This window comes from Cyprinus carpio, chromosome A16, assembly GCF_018340385.1.
Source record: "Cyprinus carpio isolate SPL01 chromosome A16, ASM1834038v1, whole genome shotgun sequence".
Taxonomy (NCBI): Eukaryota; Metazoa; Chordata; class Actinopteri; order Cypriniformes; family Cyprinidae; genus Cyprinus; species Cyprinus carpio.
Genome location: NC_056587.1, coordinates 18,337,619 through 18,353,691, shown reverse-complemented (window position 1 = coordinate 18,353,691; position 16,073 = coordinate 18,337,619). Strand labels below are relative to the sequence as shown.

Here is a 16,073-nt window from a genome sequence, read left to right as displayed (position 1 = left end):
TGTTATTAAGATTAACAACAAAAAAACACAATCATAATGATAATTATTATTATTGTTAATGTAATATTAATAATTGTATTTACTCTATATGTTTTTTAATTGCATAATATAATTTTGCAATTAATATTAATATTATATTACAAAAATTAATTACAAAGAACATATAATAATACAATATGTCTTATATATATATATTATTAAAATAATAATTGTTATACTTTTATGGATTATAGATTAAAAAAGATTAGAATTTAGCCTATAGAATACAGTAAAATAGAATACAATAGAAATGGAATATAGAATGTTAGTACAGTCTGGTGAAATGAGACTGTTTCTAATGTGCTGTAGTGAGAGTGATATGTAAACATGGCTCATACTGTGTGCAGCACTGCAAAACTACACTAAGACTTTAATTGCAAACATTCATCAGGCACATCTTTTGCTGTTTTATGAATCTGTTGAGTAGGCTGCAGTACAGAGCTTCTGTTAGTGTGTGTGTGTGTTCCCTGTCAGGAGGGGTGTCTCTCATGAGGTCTTTTGACAGAGGTCTCTCTCCCAGCTTTAGTTAAAGGTCAATGCGCTGTCTTCTGTGTGTTACTGTGGGAGTGTCTCTTTCTCCCTCTGTAGGTGACATCCCTCTCCCTTCACATTCTCTTCTGCTGCTAGCTGTAACGAAGTAAATAATACAAAGAGACTGCATGCTGTTCCACATGGGTTTGTAGTTTTACTAAGTAGGTTTCTGGACAAGGGAATTCATATTTATTGATCTGTTTCATCTGACAGTGTATTTAATTTTCCCAAAATATTAGTGGAGAGACTGCAAAAGTGTAGCGCCAGACACAAGTCCAACTCAATTAAATACATAAACGTCTGGCGCTCTGTAGATCCAAAAATAGCTCAAAGATAAAAAACAAATAAGATTCACGCATGAAAAATGGGCCAAAAAAACTCACATGAATTTATTGTCCAGAGGCCACAAAAAAAGTACCCAGAATATTATTAACCAGATTGCTAACCTATATTATTGTTCATTAAAAATGCACTTTGACGTATAGCCTATAGTGTGTGTAGTGTAACATGCATTTTAGCATTATATTTCTACAGTATATATCAGGGTTCTCTCATCGAGTCATTTAGAAGAGTGATGTAATTACTCACGGTTAAACAATAAGTGGTTATTGCACATCACACATGTATGGCATTTATTGCGCTATTATGGACCTTTTATAAAACCTAAAGCTGCCTACATAGACTGCATTTTAAGGCATTATACACAAAAGATAAACAAATAAATATTTTTTCTTCCTATTTCTTATGTTTCAGAAAGCAAGTAAATGTATCTTGATTGTAATGTTTTGTTTTAGATTTGTTTTAAATAGAAAAAAGCTGCCTTTTTCGAGTGTTCTAAATCGGCCACTTATGAAGTTCCATGACAGTCATGATGCTGCCCTGGTGGAAGTAGACAGCCAGGCAGCTCACTAGGTTTGGAACACAGCCAATGAGTTTATAATTCTCTGACGACATTAAATGAGAAACATTGTAATGCAGGAAGACGCATCTCGCCGCAAGTCTCACTGTCAGGATCATTAGAAGTGACACTGGTGCTGCTCTATAAAAGCTGAGTGTAAATACCCTCTGGAGACTCTGTGGAGACAGTAGGGGAGGCCTCCAAGGGCCCCTGGCTCTGCTGTTTGAGAAACATTAGGCTGTGACACTGCAGGAGCGTCTCTGAGTGCTCTGATACATGATGAAATCAACACGAAACCTGAGACTTCATCTTCGGCGAACAGCACATGTAAGGGTCTACCCATAGGAAAGAAACCCTAGAAAATTAAATAGAGATGCTCACTGCTTCTCAGGCTTTTGTCTTGAGAGAAAGAACCCCCAGTAACAGTGTCTCCAACTGAACTTTTCTCAGATTATCTGAGCTGTATTATCAATTATTTTATACCTGTAAATGCTTTCTATACGTCAATAGTTACCTAATTTGTGCCTATTTTTAATTTTCCTCTGGGATTTTAAAGTTGAAGTGTATAATTCCAGGGTGAATAGAGTCACTCATCTTCCATTGGTTTAAAAAAAAGTTAGTCCTGTCCCAAATGCATGCTATTGGACTGATCAGATCCTCACACAAACAGTAATGTTTTGACTTACAGTTAATGGGAACACAAAAGAAGATATTTTGAAGAATGTTAGAGTCCATAAAGTGGGTAAATGATGACAGAATTTTTTATTTTTGGGTGAACTATCCCTAAAGTCATATAGTAATCCATACAGTCCTTAAGAGAAAGAGTCAAAGTTGATGCTTTAATGAAAGTGCAACCTCTGGGCAATATCATTTCTTTCTAGGTTAGAAACAGAGCAGCCTAGATAAATTCACTGAGATGTTCCTTCGGTGTGTTATCATAGAAATTGAAAATGTATTTCACACTTGACCCACACGTTAAACAGTTAGACCATCAGTGTGATCAAATAATGATCCAGGAGGACTCCACAGATATGGCCGCCCAAAAGAGGCCAGGTTCCCCAGTGTAGAGCGTCTTCAGGAGGGGGAACGGGCCCTTCTGCCTCGGCTTCTGATGGAATTTTAATTTCTCTCCGTAAGCTTCACACAACCACATCAAGACTTAAGAACCGGCTAGAAAAAACCCCCGCCCTCTGTCTGTTTTAAAGGACAGCACTTTGAATGTCATTTGACAATTTCCTTTTAATTAGAACTAATTTACAGAAAGATGCCCACCAGCTAATCTTTACAGGATAATTAGCTTCTATTTTCTTTACTTTTAATTAAAAAGTGGAAAAGATTTAGCTGATCCATAAATAATTGTTCTTTTGAAATGTTCATCAGACTTCACGCTTCTCTTTGGCATGAGTAATATTTAGATCTTATCGTGGATTCTGTCTCCTTAGAGTTAGAGCAGCAATTTTTTTTATTATTATTATTTTTATCTAGGGTATTAAGAAGTGGAACTATCAATAATAGAAATAGGAACTGGAGGCAAATTAGAATTGAATTAATGAGGAATTTATTGCTTAAAAAAGTGCCGCCTCTTTCTTGCTGGAGTGAAATTGGAATCGCGGGTATATCCGTTTCAGAAATTATTCCTTGATGGAGAAACATTGTTTTATCTCCAAGTATTTAAGACTCCAATCAATTTTCTCTGAAAGCCTCTCATTCATTTCCTTGATATAAAATTGTCTTGATTTAAAACTAAAGCGCTGAGAGCTCTAGAGCGTTCATCCTTATTTACCTCAGAAGACATCAGCTTTTGGATGGTGACAAAAATATTATCCTAACCAGGCACGACACAACTATTTTTAAGTCATTTGTCTTTCCACAATGAAAGAGAAAATGCTGGACATGACAGCCAATCAAAATGTTTTTGATGCTTAATTTTACAGGTATGTGGAGCAGGATTTTGAACCACAATTAAAAAAAAAATATTCAGTTTCAAATGCATATAGTGATATTTGAATGATTTAGTATACAGTATTTAAATTGCTGGTTTAAAATAACTGGTGTATTTTCTTCACAATATTGTATAAAACCTAATCTATTCCATAGTGTGGTGTATTTTTAGGATATTAGGGGAAATGGGACAGGGATTGATTTTATCCATTGGGAATTGATTGGAATGTGAAAAAAGAGTGTGACATACTAGAGTGGAGCCAGTTGGTTGGAGGGGAGAGACTGAAAAGTAAGAAGAAAAATGTTTCATATTTGAACAAAGATTATGAAGACAAACATTTCTTTTACTTAGAATATTGTGTACAGATCAATTTTTGCAATAAGACCAGAAATGTTCATTTAATAAGTAAAACATGTCCATTTTGATTTCATGCTGACAGCCTTCTGCTGTTTTTTTTATCTTGAAAACAGAAGGCCAAAAGTGCAACAGTCTGTTCACCCTTATTTATTGCGAGGCTGAAATTATTTTGCATGATTAACGTGTAGTGTGACCTCACCTCAGGCTCAGAAATCCACTTCGGAAGGCAGTTCACTTGTAAATGTCTCTCTCTGGAGCTCAGTGCAGTTGATGTGGAGCAGTCGGACAGAGTGTTTCTGAAAGAAGGCCCAGTTCAAATTGGGACAGAGCACAGGAGCTAATGAGAACTCACACCTGAGCTTCAGAGAGCAGGGTCTCTGTGATTGGTGTTGAACATTTAGAGGACGACCCTCAGCCTTTAATAGGTGTGTGGCACTGCCAGTTGGGTGCAGAGAGAGAGAGAAAGAGAGAAAGAGAGAGAGAGAGAAAAGTAGAGGCTCTGTGATTTTGGCATCAGTTGAAGCCCATCAGCTCGTTCAGAAACGCCTCCAGCATTTTAATGGCCTTGTCAAATGCCAGTCCTGTTTTTATGCCACTCCAATTCCAGTCTACTAGATGCTGAACACAGGATGTCTCACTTTCATATGCACACACAACTCTGCAAACTCAACAGCTTAAAGCCACTTTGCTGTTTTTTAGCATGTACATGTGTGATTTTTCACAGTGATTATGAAACACTCTGTTCTGATCCGATCTTAATGGACTTTAAGCTTTAAGCTGCTACAGTAATTGAACCTTTTAATCATGGATCTATGAGTTTAAACACATGAATATGCAACCCAGAAAACATGACCTTAAGATATAACCAGATGTTTTGCCCTTATAAACTATGAATATATTCAGATGCTTAGCTTTGAAAAACACTATATAATAATTTTCTGTATAAAAATTATTTTAATTCAAGGAAAAGGTTCTCATGGGCATGTAAATTCAGAAAAATTGGGATTTTCGGGCCTGGATTCTTAAGATTTTATTAATTTCTTCTATGGTTAATATGTTAAACATTCAGGAAAAAATTACTTTTTAAAAATATATGTATATTATGTATTATATATTATGTATCATAAAAACAGTTTATCTAAGAAATATTGTCTTTCTGATTGCAATTTACATTAAAAAAAAAATTCTGTGTAATTTTGTGCGATTGTAAAATTGATGGAAATTCAGTGGTCAAAAGATTTGTGAACCCTGATTAAGTTTAATTTTAAATATAAATGCACCCAGATTATTTTTTTATTGCTAAAAAGTTGCTCTTTAATAAATGTTATTTTATTTCATTCCAGTATCAACTTTGTCTCATATGTTTCTCCTTACATTTTTGAAGAGAAATACAAATAGGAAAAAAAGACTTAATTTATGTAAGAGAATAGAGCTATACAATGAATGTCCATAGCACAGTACACTTATTTTGGTCTTGGAATAATTTGATGGGAAATAATTTTGAGATCTCTGTGGTATCTTGATAAATCTGAGCACAGTTTTGAGACATTGTTGACATCTCTTCTCAAACTCTAAAAATCTCAGTTCACTTTTTGTCAGAAGAAATATCAGAAAGTCTCAATTTGGTGTACACTTGTTCTCCATTTAATCTCATTGATGTCTAGGATATATTAGTTCACTCATTATGTGTTTTGGTAAAGATGTTCTAACAGCTGCTTTTCAGTATAGTTCAATCAAAATATGGTTCAAATCCTGCATGTAGTGTGGGTAACAGAACAATTTAGCAGTTTCAGAAGAGTTGTGCTGAGACGTGTGTGTGTGTGTGTGTACTTTCAAATCCGAATGTCCCAACACCACACCAGAATCTGTCTTTGGCCCACAAAAGGCAGGTTTCCGTCCAAGTCTGGCAGGGTTTGGGCTGGTCTGTACATCCCTATAGGCCTTTACACGGCATTATGTATTCGTGTTGGGTCTCAGGTGCTCGCTGTGTGTTTTATCCTCGGGCCAAGCTCGGTCCCATTTTCAATGGCGCAGCCAGATGAAAAAACGGCTACTGTAGGTGCGAGCAGAATGATTTCCATGCATGTAGAGATCTGCTGCTTTGTTCTATGCGATTCAATTACCTCTACCCTAATTAGGAGCCATAGAGAAGACCCAGACTGTGATGGGACTCCACACTGTGGCTCCCGCTGATAAAGTGTGCTATCACCATCAGAGGCCCCAGACGAGCCCCGGCCCTCCTCCAAACGTGTGCATGCAGCTACACCACCAGCCAATCCCCAACACCAACCCGTTTGTTTTGAAGTTTAGAATTCAATTTCCAAATAATTTCATTTTTCTGCTCTTAGGCCTACTTGTTAAGGCTTTTCAGGGTTAGCCAGAGTTTAGATTTGAAGTGCGGTGACACATTATGAGTGACTTTTTGATTCTCAGATTCCCTTGCGCATGTTTCCAGCACGTGTCTTGCTTAGAGACAGCGAGCGGAGATATCTTTGCATCTCTGGGCTGATCTTTATCTTACAGGGGCCACTGGGCGAACAGAGGATTGTGTGAATGTGAGGTATAGCGCTGTGCTATATTAGTATTCACTGTTGCAGCTTGAGCTGTGGAGTTTTATTATGATGTCTTAAAGCAGGGATTCCCAAACTTTTTTTTGTCAGTCGAAAGACTAAGACCTTTGAACTATCAACACGATCAAAACTTTGTTGAGAAACTCTTGTATACAATCTGCTACATGTCTTCTGTCATCTGATTGGCCTTTTAGTATAATTGTAAAAATTTCCACCTAATGCCTAGTACACACTACAGGATTTTAAGCCCGATTTAAGCCCGATTTGCATAAATCAGTGGGTGATCAGCACAATCTTTATCTGTGAACAATCTAAACGACGCATCAAAGAGGTTCGCTGACGTATATCTAGCATGCTAAATATCTGGACCGGTCGGCCGACTCGACATCACGTGGTGTCAGGTGTTGAAACAATCTACAGCTAGTGAAAGATCAAGACATGGGTTGAGGTCAGCAGAAGAAAAACAGCAGCAGCAACACGGCTTTAAGAAAAGTTTGAACAGAAGAAATGGAGCAAATTTTTTGGAGCAAACAGCTTGCAGTGCTAATTTCATTTTCAAATAAACAACTCCTGTTTCACTTGTTGTTTCATGTCATTCCCGTTCAGCTTCTCGCTTGTGTTTTCGTGACAAAAGGTGGTTTGGGTACGGGATAGAGTTGTTGGGTGACAGAGTTGTTGTCAGCTCGTGTAGTGTGTTGCGGATCATTTACGTATAGTGTCACGTAGTGTGAACACCACAGCGACTTCAAGACAGGCAATCAAGTCATGTAGTCTGAACAACACAGCGATCTTGGCTTAGGGGTGTCTTTTTTGAAATCTTTACTGATTACTATAAAGTAAATTTAAGAATAACTTTTATATTATTAGTAAAAATTCAAGATGAATGCTCACTGGACTAAAGGAACTCAGATTTACTAAATTATACATATACTATAATTAAAAGAAAATTTAAAAATGCCATATATGATATATGATTCATCAGGCCTTTGAGGAATGTTTATTTCTTTCTTTATTTCTCTCAGTCATCATTGTATTGTTTTGCGTTATATGTACGATATCAAGTGGCCTGATATTTATTTTTCCTTCTTAAGCTACATATTCTCATAAAGCCTGATTTATCAAATATAATACTCAACAGAAAACACATATGCAGACTTCTTTTTTTTATTGTTGACTAAAGATGCAATAAACTGTTCCTTTTTTCCTGACTATTATTTTATATGTCAGGCTTTAAAGGGTTGATATTTCAATAATTTAACAACACATTTGCATGTTGTAGGCTCTCTGATATCGGTGAATAGTTACATGAAATACAAATGTTTTAAGTGTTTTATTTAGACCCCCCCCCCCCCCTCCCATTTTATAGGAATAGAATAAAATAGAATTTAAAGATAAATTTTTATTCTATCTGATTTTCTGATTTAGTAAATTAGTAGCTTTTTATTATGTATTAACTCACAAAACCTACTGTATGTAATTCCATTACAAACCCCAGTTTGGGAAATCCTGTCTTACAGTTCATCCAAAAATGGAAATTCTGTTTACTCACCCTCATGTTGTTCCAAACCTACTGTACGTGATAGTATTTCTTCCATGGAAAAACAAAGCAGATGTTTAGCAGAATGTTCACACGGTTCTTTTTCATACAATGAACATGAATAGTGACCAGGGTCTTTCAAGCTCCAAAAATGACAAAAAGCTCAAAAAAGGACCATAAAAGTAGTCCATAAGACTCATTCACTATATTTGAAGTACCTTGAATTCATATGATGAAATGAGTGTGAATAAATGATGACAGAATTTTCATGTTTTGGTTTGCTATGCTTTTCAAGCTTGCAACATGCACCGAATATGTTGCTTTTTTTATCAGTAATTTTTCAAATGTTTTGCATATGCAGTAAATTGAATTCACTCTAGTATTTGTGCTTTTATGCATATATCCAACAGTTCTGTCACACAGAGACAAATTTCTGTTATCTTAACACTGCTAACTGAAAAGATGCAGTTCGTCAACAGACCATCAAAAAGCGTTTTGTGTAAAATGGATCACAAAGCCTGCGGTTTTCACATGGCTTTCATTTTCTCAGATTCTTCATCTCGTAATATATCTAGTCTCATTGATTTTCTCTCTCGGGTTCAAGCGATTCTCTGATGGTGTCACAGTGCGGCGTCCGGCGCGTTTGGCCCCTCCGAGCATCTGCAAACCGCAGCCAGCGTTCAGCCATCAGGAGATTGATTGTGACAGACTTTTAAACAGTACACAACTAAATATAGCGGGCTGTAGCACTATCAGAAAATGAGCTAGGAGTGTGGGCCTAGTCGTTTAGAAAGTCATTATTCTTATCGTTTGCTGTCTCTGAAATTATTTCAGGTCTCTTCATGCAATGAATGCAGTATAATAAGCCAAACATGTGCAAAGGGCTTGAACTTTGGTAATCGAAGCAGGGCGGTGAAGTAGCCCTTTAAAACATGACTCTGATGCAAGGATCCACTGGATTGTGACACATTTCATGAATCTGTTAAGTGTCTTTCTTGTGAATATGGTAATCATCCAGTATCCTGGTATTATCTTCTGATTTAACTAGAAGAAAAAATAGTTTTAATAGCTTTAGGAGCTATTTCTCGTAGATCTGACCCTTGAACATAACTTAAACTGATGCATACTTGATCCTTGACATAGTAAATCACATTTTTTTATATTTGTGATGAAACCAGGACATTCAGATATTACCTCAAAGATTGGATAGATACCAGCATACAATTCTAGTCTCTCTTACCATGCAAAAATACTCAATTGAGATATCAGTGTTTTAATTTGATGTCACACATAAGTGTCACACATAAGTGATGAATCATAATTTTTCTCATTAATGCATTAAAAATTAATAATCTGTAAGTGTAGGTCTGCTAATTCATTTGAATGACAAATGTAGCAAAATATATGTTGAGCTGTGTAAAAAAAAAAAGAAAAAAGAAAAGATTATTTCATATTTGTTGTGATGTAATTGTAATTAAATTACCTCATAGAAAGTGCAAATTAAGAAAAAATTAAATTAAATTAGTACAGAACTGAAATAAATAAATACTTCTATTCAACACGGATGCATTAAATTGATTAAAAGTGACAGTAAAGACATTTATAATGCAAAGATTTCTATTTCAAATAATTGTTTTCTGTTCATCAAAGAAAAAAAAGTATCACAGTTTTAACAAAAATATGAAGCATCACAACTGTTTTCAACATTGATAATAATAAGAAATGGTTATTCAGCACCAGATCAGCATATTTGAATGATTTCTGAAGGATCATGTGATACTGAAGACTGGAGTGATGATGCTGAAAATTCAGCTTTGCATCATAGGAATAAATTATATTTGAAAATATATTCAAATAGAAAACAGATATTTTAAATTCTACTACTATTTCACAAAATTATGTTTTTTTCTGTATTTTTGATCAAATAAATGCAGCCTTGGTGAGCTTAAGAGACTTCCTTCAAAAACATTTTAAAAAATCTTATTGACCACAAACTTTTGAAGGGTTGTATATCATTTTTACAGTGTACCATCACCTTTTTTGTAGTTTTAGTCATTTAAAGACATTTAAAGCTGTGGGTGAAGGTTTTTCAAGACACCTTCCTCTCAACTTGTATTTGAATGGTGTTTTCAGAACCCGTCTCCCAGCCGCTCCTCATCCTCTCAGAGAGAAGTGTCAGGCCTCAGCAGTTCAGAGCGGCTGATATCTCTCTGCCCATCTGCTTTTAGCATATTGAGATGTACAGTATTGAGAGAACCCAAGTGCCGCTTCTCTGTGAGACAGTGAAAGGCCGAACACGATTAGATCATAAAACTGTAGCCTAATTTATACGCCAGCTCACCAGCGCTTCACACCGTGTCTATTAGAGATCTGTGGGCTAATTCTTTTCATGTAGCATGAGTCCTGCAGATGTAGCGCACTATAAAGGAGTCATTTAGCAGTCTTAATGAACAGAGACGGCCGTTTGAGAAGATCAGGCAGTGCTCGACGCTGCTCTGTGCAGGAAGAAAGGGCTCTTCACAGAATTTATTGCTTTATTAAAGTGAGCACCTCGACTGTTACAAACAAACAAAATGACACGTTAAGTGGTGTACTTAGGATGTCAACTTCCTAACTTGAGGATATATGGAAATTTTGACATGCAAAAGATTAGTTGTGCTTCTAATGGTTTGATGTAGAAACTAAAAATAAGTAAGTTACACTTTTTACATTTCATAATTTTTTGGGCAATTTGGATTGTTGCAAATGTGTTCTGAGTGGTTGTTCGCATGTTAGCAAATGCAGCTGCTATGCTATTCTGGGTGGTTTCTAGGGCATTGTTAGGTATTATTATAATGTATTTTTGAAAATTTTCCAACCCTAAGTATGACTGATAATAAAAGTAGTATGTGCTATATAATACTGCCATTTTTTTTTTTGAAAGAAGTCTCTTATCCTCACCAATGCTGCATTTATTTGATATAATAAACACACACAAAATTTTTTTGATATAAAATGACATTTTATCACGATTTAAAATAAATGTTCTATTTCTATTTTAAATTATCTATTTAATAATCTATTTTAATATATTTCAAAATGTTGTTTACTTTTCCAAATGGCATTTTTCACAATTATTTGATTAGAAAGTTAAAAGGTTTGAATAAGAAATCTTTTGTTACTTTGTATTTACTGTAACATTTGATAAATTGAATGCAACCTTACTTAAAGTAAAGTAAAAGTATCTTACTGACACCAAACTTTTGAAAGGAAGTGTATGCAACCAAGTATTGGTGCTAAATGCATTGAATATTAAAGAAATATTTGTAAAAAATTTTCAGGGAGAGAAAATCTTTTTCAAATGCGGTGGTCTGACCTTTTTTTTATTCCCCCTATACAATTTTAGGTGCAGGCAATTCAACCAATGCCCTTGATTGTAGCAAAATCATAATATGCAAATATACCCACCAAAAAAAAAAAAAAAAGGTTCAGCTACAGGCTAAAGTCAAGAAATCATTTAGATTTAAAGAAATAACATTGCACAGAGAAGAGAAAAAAATTAATCATTCGGAAAAATGTCTCCTTTAAGATTGCACCAGTGTATTACCTGCAGGCATGAAATGTAAATGGAAAATCAACATTGTATCCTGTGATAAGGCGGACAAATTAATAAAGGCATTTTCTGTCCTCCGCTCCTGCTGACGCCGGTGTTAAAAGTCAGTAGGTCATGCGAGAGGAACTTTTCTTGCAGATGAAGAGGGTTTCACAGGTTTGACATCGGCTGTGCAGCAGCGGTCATGAGGATACTGAGTCAAGTGGGCCACAGGAAACACTTTCCTGAGGAGAGATCATGTTATGAATACTAGTGTACAGCATACTGTGCAGCATATACTGTATGCTGCCTACTTTTTCACAAAATTATTATAGAAAACAGTATTCAGTATGCAGCATTACAGCTACATTTTTGCATGTGCATTTCAGGCCAATTGTCATCTAGGAGATAATTATGATTATTTTGCATTTAAAAAAAAGTCTTGACTTTTGGAAGTCTGATCAAATTACAAGTCCAAAAAAAATATTTAGTTTTGGAAATAGCAGGTCAAGTTGAGTGCATTGCATTGTGGGATACAGTATGCAAATATGGAATTTAGTATGTACACAAACTTCTTTCTGGAAAACTGATTTGTGTGGTAGTATTTCATTTTGAGCACAGGCATTGTTTGATATTGCAAAATTAGTGCAAATGCAGTTTTGTATAGTGACATTCAGTGGCTTTGTTTCCAAACCTACAGCAGCAAGCATCCTAACTGAAGTAGAACCTTAAAAGTGACTTGGATTTGTACTATGTATGTCAGAGAAATAGTGCTTCTTACGAAAAGAGCACAGTGACAACTGATTTCAATGGCTTTTGATGTTAGTGTGTTGCTAAGTGAACAATGCAATAATGTAATAAAAGTACATTACATAGCACACAAATATTGGGATAAATTGTGTTTTTAATTAATTAAATGAATACTAGTGTACAGAATACTGTGCAGCATATACTGTATGCTATGATGTAGAAACAGTTTTCACTCAGAAATGCAGAGTATCTCAGAAGGTAGAATAATTTTGGAGTGTCTTTCACATGTTCCTGACACATGTGCTGTACAAGTGTAAATGTTCCTGCTTGGCAGCGTCTCACTTATGACAAACTACATTATGTATTTGATTGTGCTGTGTTCTGTGTGTAGGTCCACTAGATGGAGGTCTGGAGGAGGAAGAGGAGGAGTGTATATCAGACGCTAATGAACTTACTGCTAAAGAGGAGTTTTCAGTGGAGGAAAACTTTCCTGCTGACTTTGAACCAGACAGCCTCACCTGTGAGGACATGGAGTACTTCTGCAGCAAAGGTCAGATATTCCTGATGCTTCTACTTCCATTTATAGCGCAACCTCTCATGTAGAAGATCTACAAACCAAGGAAGTGTTTAGATATTCATTGCATTGCATATCCCAAGTGAAATGAATTGTTGCTTTGCATTAGAAGAAATTCAGTTTTGCTAATTGATTCCCAGCTGAAGTCTGATTTTGAGGAGTCTCGGTTGATGGCAGTTTTAAACCAAAGTTTGAACACACACTGTTTTGGCCGGGCTCGTAGAAGCGTGGGAAAAACTCCAGCTACCTCTGCGTCCAGGTTTGCATAGGCTCCCTTTGATATCTGATTCTCACCATGTACCTGAAAACTGAAGTTTGATCTAGGAAATGGCAACCAGTGCGCTGGCTAACCTTTAGTCATATTCCAGGCAGGATTTACCAAGGTGAGCAAAACATACTTGAGCTTTTATCACTTAAAGGCACAATTCACCCAAAAATAAATATTCTGTCATTGTTTACTCACTTTTATGTTGTTCCAAATCTGTATGAATTCATACATACAAATAATGAGATGTTTAGCAGAATGTTAACACTGGTCTTCTTCATAATGCAAAAGTGGATTGTTACAGAAGCTGGCGACTAAGTTTTGAAAATGAATAGAAGGCACCATAAAAGTTATCTATTTGACTTATGTGCTATATTTCAATTCTTCTAAAGTCATACTCATTGGTTCATTTCTGGCTCATGGTCAGTATTGATGTTAAAGGGATACTCCACCCCAAAATGAAAATTTTGTCATTAATCACTTACTCCCATGTCGTTCCAAACCTGTAAAAGCTCCGTTCTCCTTCGGAAACACAATTTAAGATATTTTGGATGAAAACCTGGAGGCTTGTGACTGTCCCATAGACTGCTAAGTAAATAACAGTGTCAAGGTCCATAAAAGGTATGAAAGTCGTCGTCAGAATACTCCATCTGCCATCAGATGTGCAATCTGGGTTATATGAAGTGACGTGAACACTTTTTTGTTAGTGAAGAAAACAAAAATAATGACTTTATTCAACAATTCCTTTGTCAACAGTCTCCTCTGTGTCTCTCCATATCACCGTAGGCTGCATATGCTCTTCTGTATCATCCATGCCACAAGGATTAGCTTTGATTTGAAAGAAAACAGCACACCCTTGTGGCACGGATGATACAGAAGAGCATACACAGCATACGTTAACTCCTTAAAAAGTGTTGGTTTAGCATTTGCCGGGTGTTTTTGGCCTGATGTTTGTCTTGGGCCAGTTCAGTCAGTTTGTGCCTTTTTTTGTGATCTTTCTATTCCTTTTATGTATTGGTCACACCCGACTAATTTGCAGTGTGTTTTAGTTCAAAGTAATGAGGATGTCTGGACCCCCAGAACACATGCAATGTCATCCACTACTCAAGAGACCCTTCTCAGGATTCCCAATTCTTCCTTTAATGTTAATTGACAGGAATCTGACTGAGTTTGTGCTTTGAATGTACCTCTGTCGCAAACAGAAATGTTTTTAAATCATATTTCTTTTAAAACTCACGTTGCCCAGAGGGATTTCATACAAGGTTTGTCTTTGAGGAGTAGAATCTTTTTATGTCTTGCACAAGGTGGGCTCTTTTTGAATGATTTTCCTTTTGTTCTACCCGTAAAGGTGTAACGGGCGTGACATGCGTGAACCTTAGAACTAAAGGCAGTTTGGTAATATTTGGTTTCGGGGTCAAATGAAAATCTTCATACAGTATATACTTTGGTTTCCCGCTGCTTTATTGAATGTGCTTAGAGAAGACCTGCTGATGAATACAGTTTTACTTTGTTTTGTTTGTGGAGCTTTAATTCAGATTCTCGAGGGATAAAATACAGTATTGAGATGCTACATTCAATTACTTTTACTAAAAGATCCCAAGGTCGTTTCTTCTCTTTAGAAATGAATTAGGAAAAATGCGGACATCATGTATAGTAGATGTCTATATGAATACGTAGTTTTCATTAAACTCATGGGATTTATGAAAGAACTGCTTTGGTGAATCTAAAGATTCAATATAAGTATTTAAATTAGCCTTTAAATTACAAAACTTACAAATTACAACTTTGTTACCATTATTTAATTACCATGATAATATTTCTTTTTACATTTTTGTTTTGTTTTATTTGTTTATTTACCGTATATTTACTATTTTTATCTTTAATAATTATGTTTTAATTTCTGCATAAAGTACATTTTGTGTTTTGGACATGGTATTCTTTTTGGAATACTATGGAAATACCATCAGTCCCATGGGAAATATGGAAGTACTGTACCATGGCAACAACACAATACTAATTTGTAAGGCTTGGATCAAGGCAGTTTTTGACTATGTACTTGTATCAAAGCCATTCGATGGCCTCTTTTGTCTCAAGCACCACCAAGTTTTAGCAAATCTCCTATCTTAAGACTCCTTTGAACTTTTTGATGGCTTTGCAAAAACTAAGACCACCAGTGAGCTAAACTTTCAACTCCTTTACTTCCGAGATGCTTTAGTAATCTTCCCGTCGTCATATGTGAGGGGTTTGCGTCAGATTTCTCAAGCTCCCTATCAGCTGCAATTCGGCTCTAAGTCTTCCGTGTCCTCGAATTCTTCGGACAAGTTCCTATTTTCTTCCCGTTAATGCACAGTACAAGCTCATCAGGTGTATTCAATACCCCTGATCCTCTGCTCAATTAGATCTCTTTAAAGCGCATTTAGCCCAGCGTCTGAGTGGCTTAAATTCACTCCACTTATGCAGAAGTGCTATGAATTGAAGTAAACGCAATCCTGGTGGCATTAAACGGTTTATGCGTGTTATTCCTCAGCTATAGGATGGCAGAGAGGGTTCTTGTGATTAAGTAAACCCTCTCAAATGAGATGGCGGGCTGTAATTAGCCAGAGTGGAGTCAAACGCCGGAGCTTTAAAAAGCAGTCACTCATCCCTGGGCCTTTATCTGTTCTGGAGAATAAGGTCTCCTGTGTGAAGTTCCTCGTTGGCAGGCAGTTGCCTCATGGCTGGCTCATAGTTCACTGGTCGTGTATCTTTGTCGGCATTTGCCGACAGCTAGCTTGTCAGGAGAACCTAAAACCTCCATTAAAAGTTTCATCATATAATAGGTATTAAAAAACTGTCTGAACAAAAAGAGGAATCACCCGTCTTCATTAACTCACCAAGCCCTTATTAACTTTGATTGGACAACGGTGAAGTTGCAAAGAAGCTTAAATTCACAGAGGTCAGACGGATGGATGCCAGCAAAGTCTCATCCATTTGCTTTAGTCTGAATCTGTTGCACCTTGCAGCTCATGGTTTGAAATGAAATTAACCAGAATCCTTGAG

The 16,073-nt window shown here is 36.1% G+C and overlaps 1 protein-coding gene across 1 annotated transcript in view; it reads left to right on the top strand.

Moving 5' to 3' along the window:
* LOC109071293 (zinc finger protein ZFPM2-like) overlaps positions 1 to 16,073 on the top strand; it is a 145,476-nt gene that overhangs the window by 24,308 nt on the left and 105,095 nt on the right. Inside the window, exon 2 of the mRNA XM_042773085.1 lies at positions 12,587 to 12,745. Within this exon, the coding sequence (XP_042629019.1) occupies positions 12,587 to 12,745 (159 nt within the window). The remainder of the gene's footprint in view (positions 1 to 12,586; positions 12,746 to 16,073) is intronic.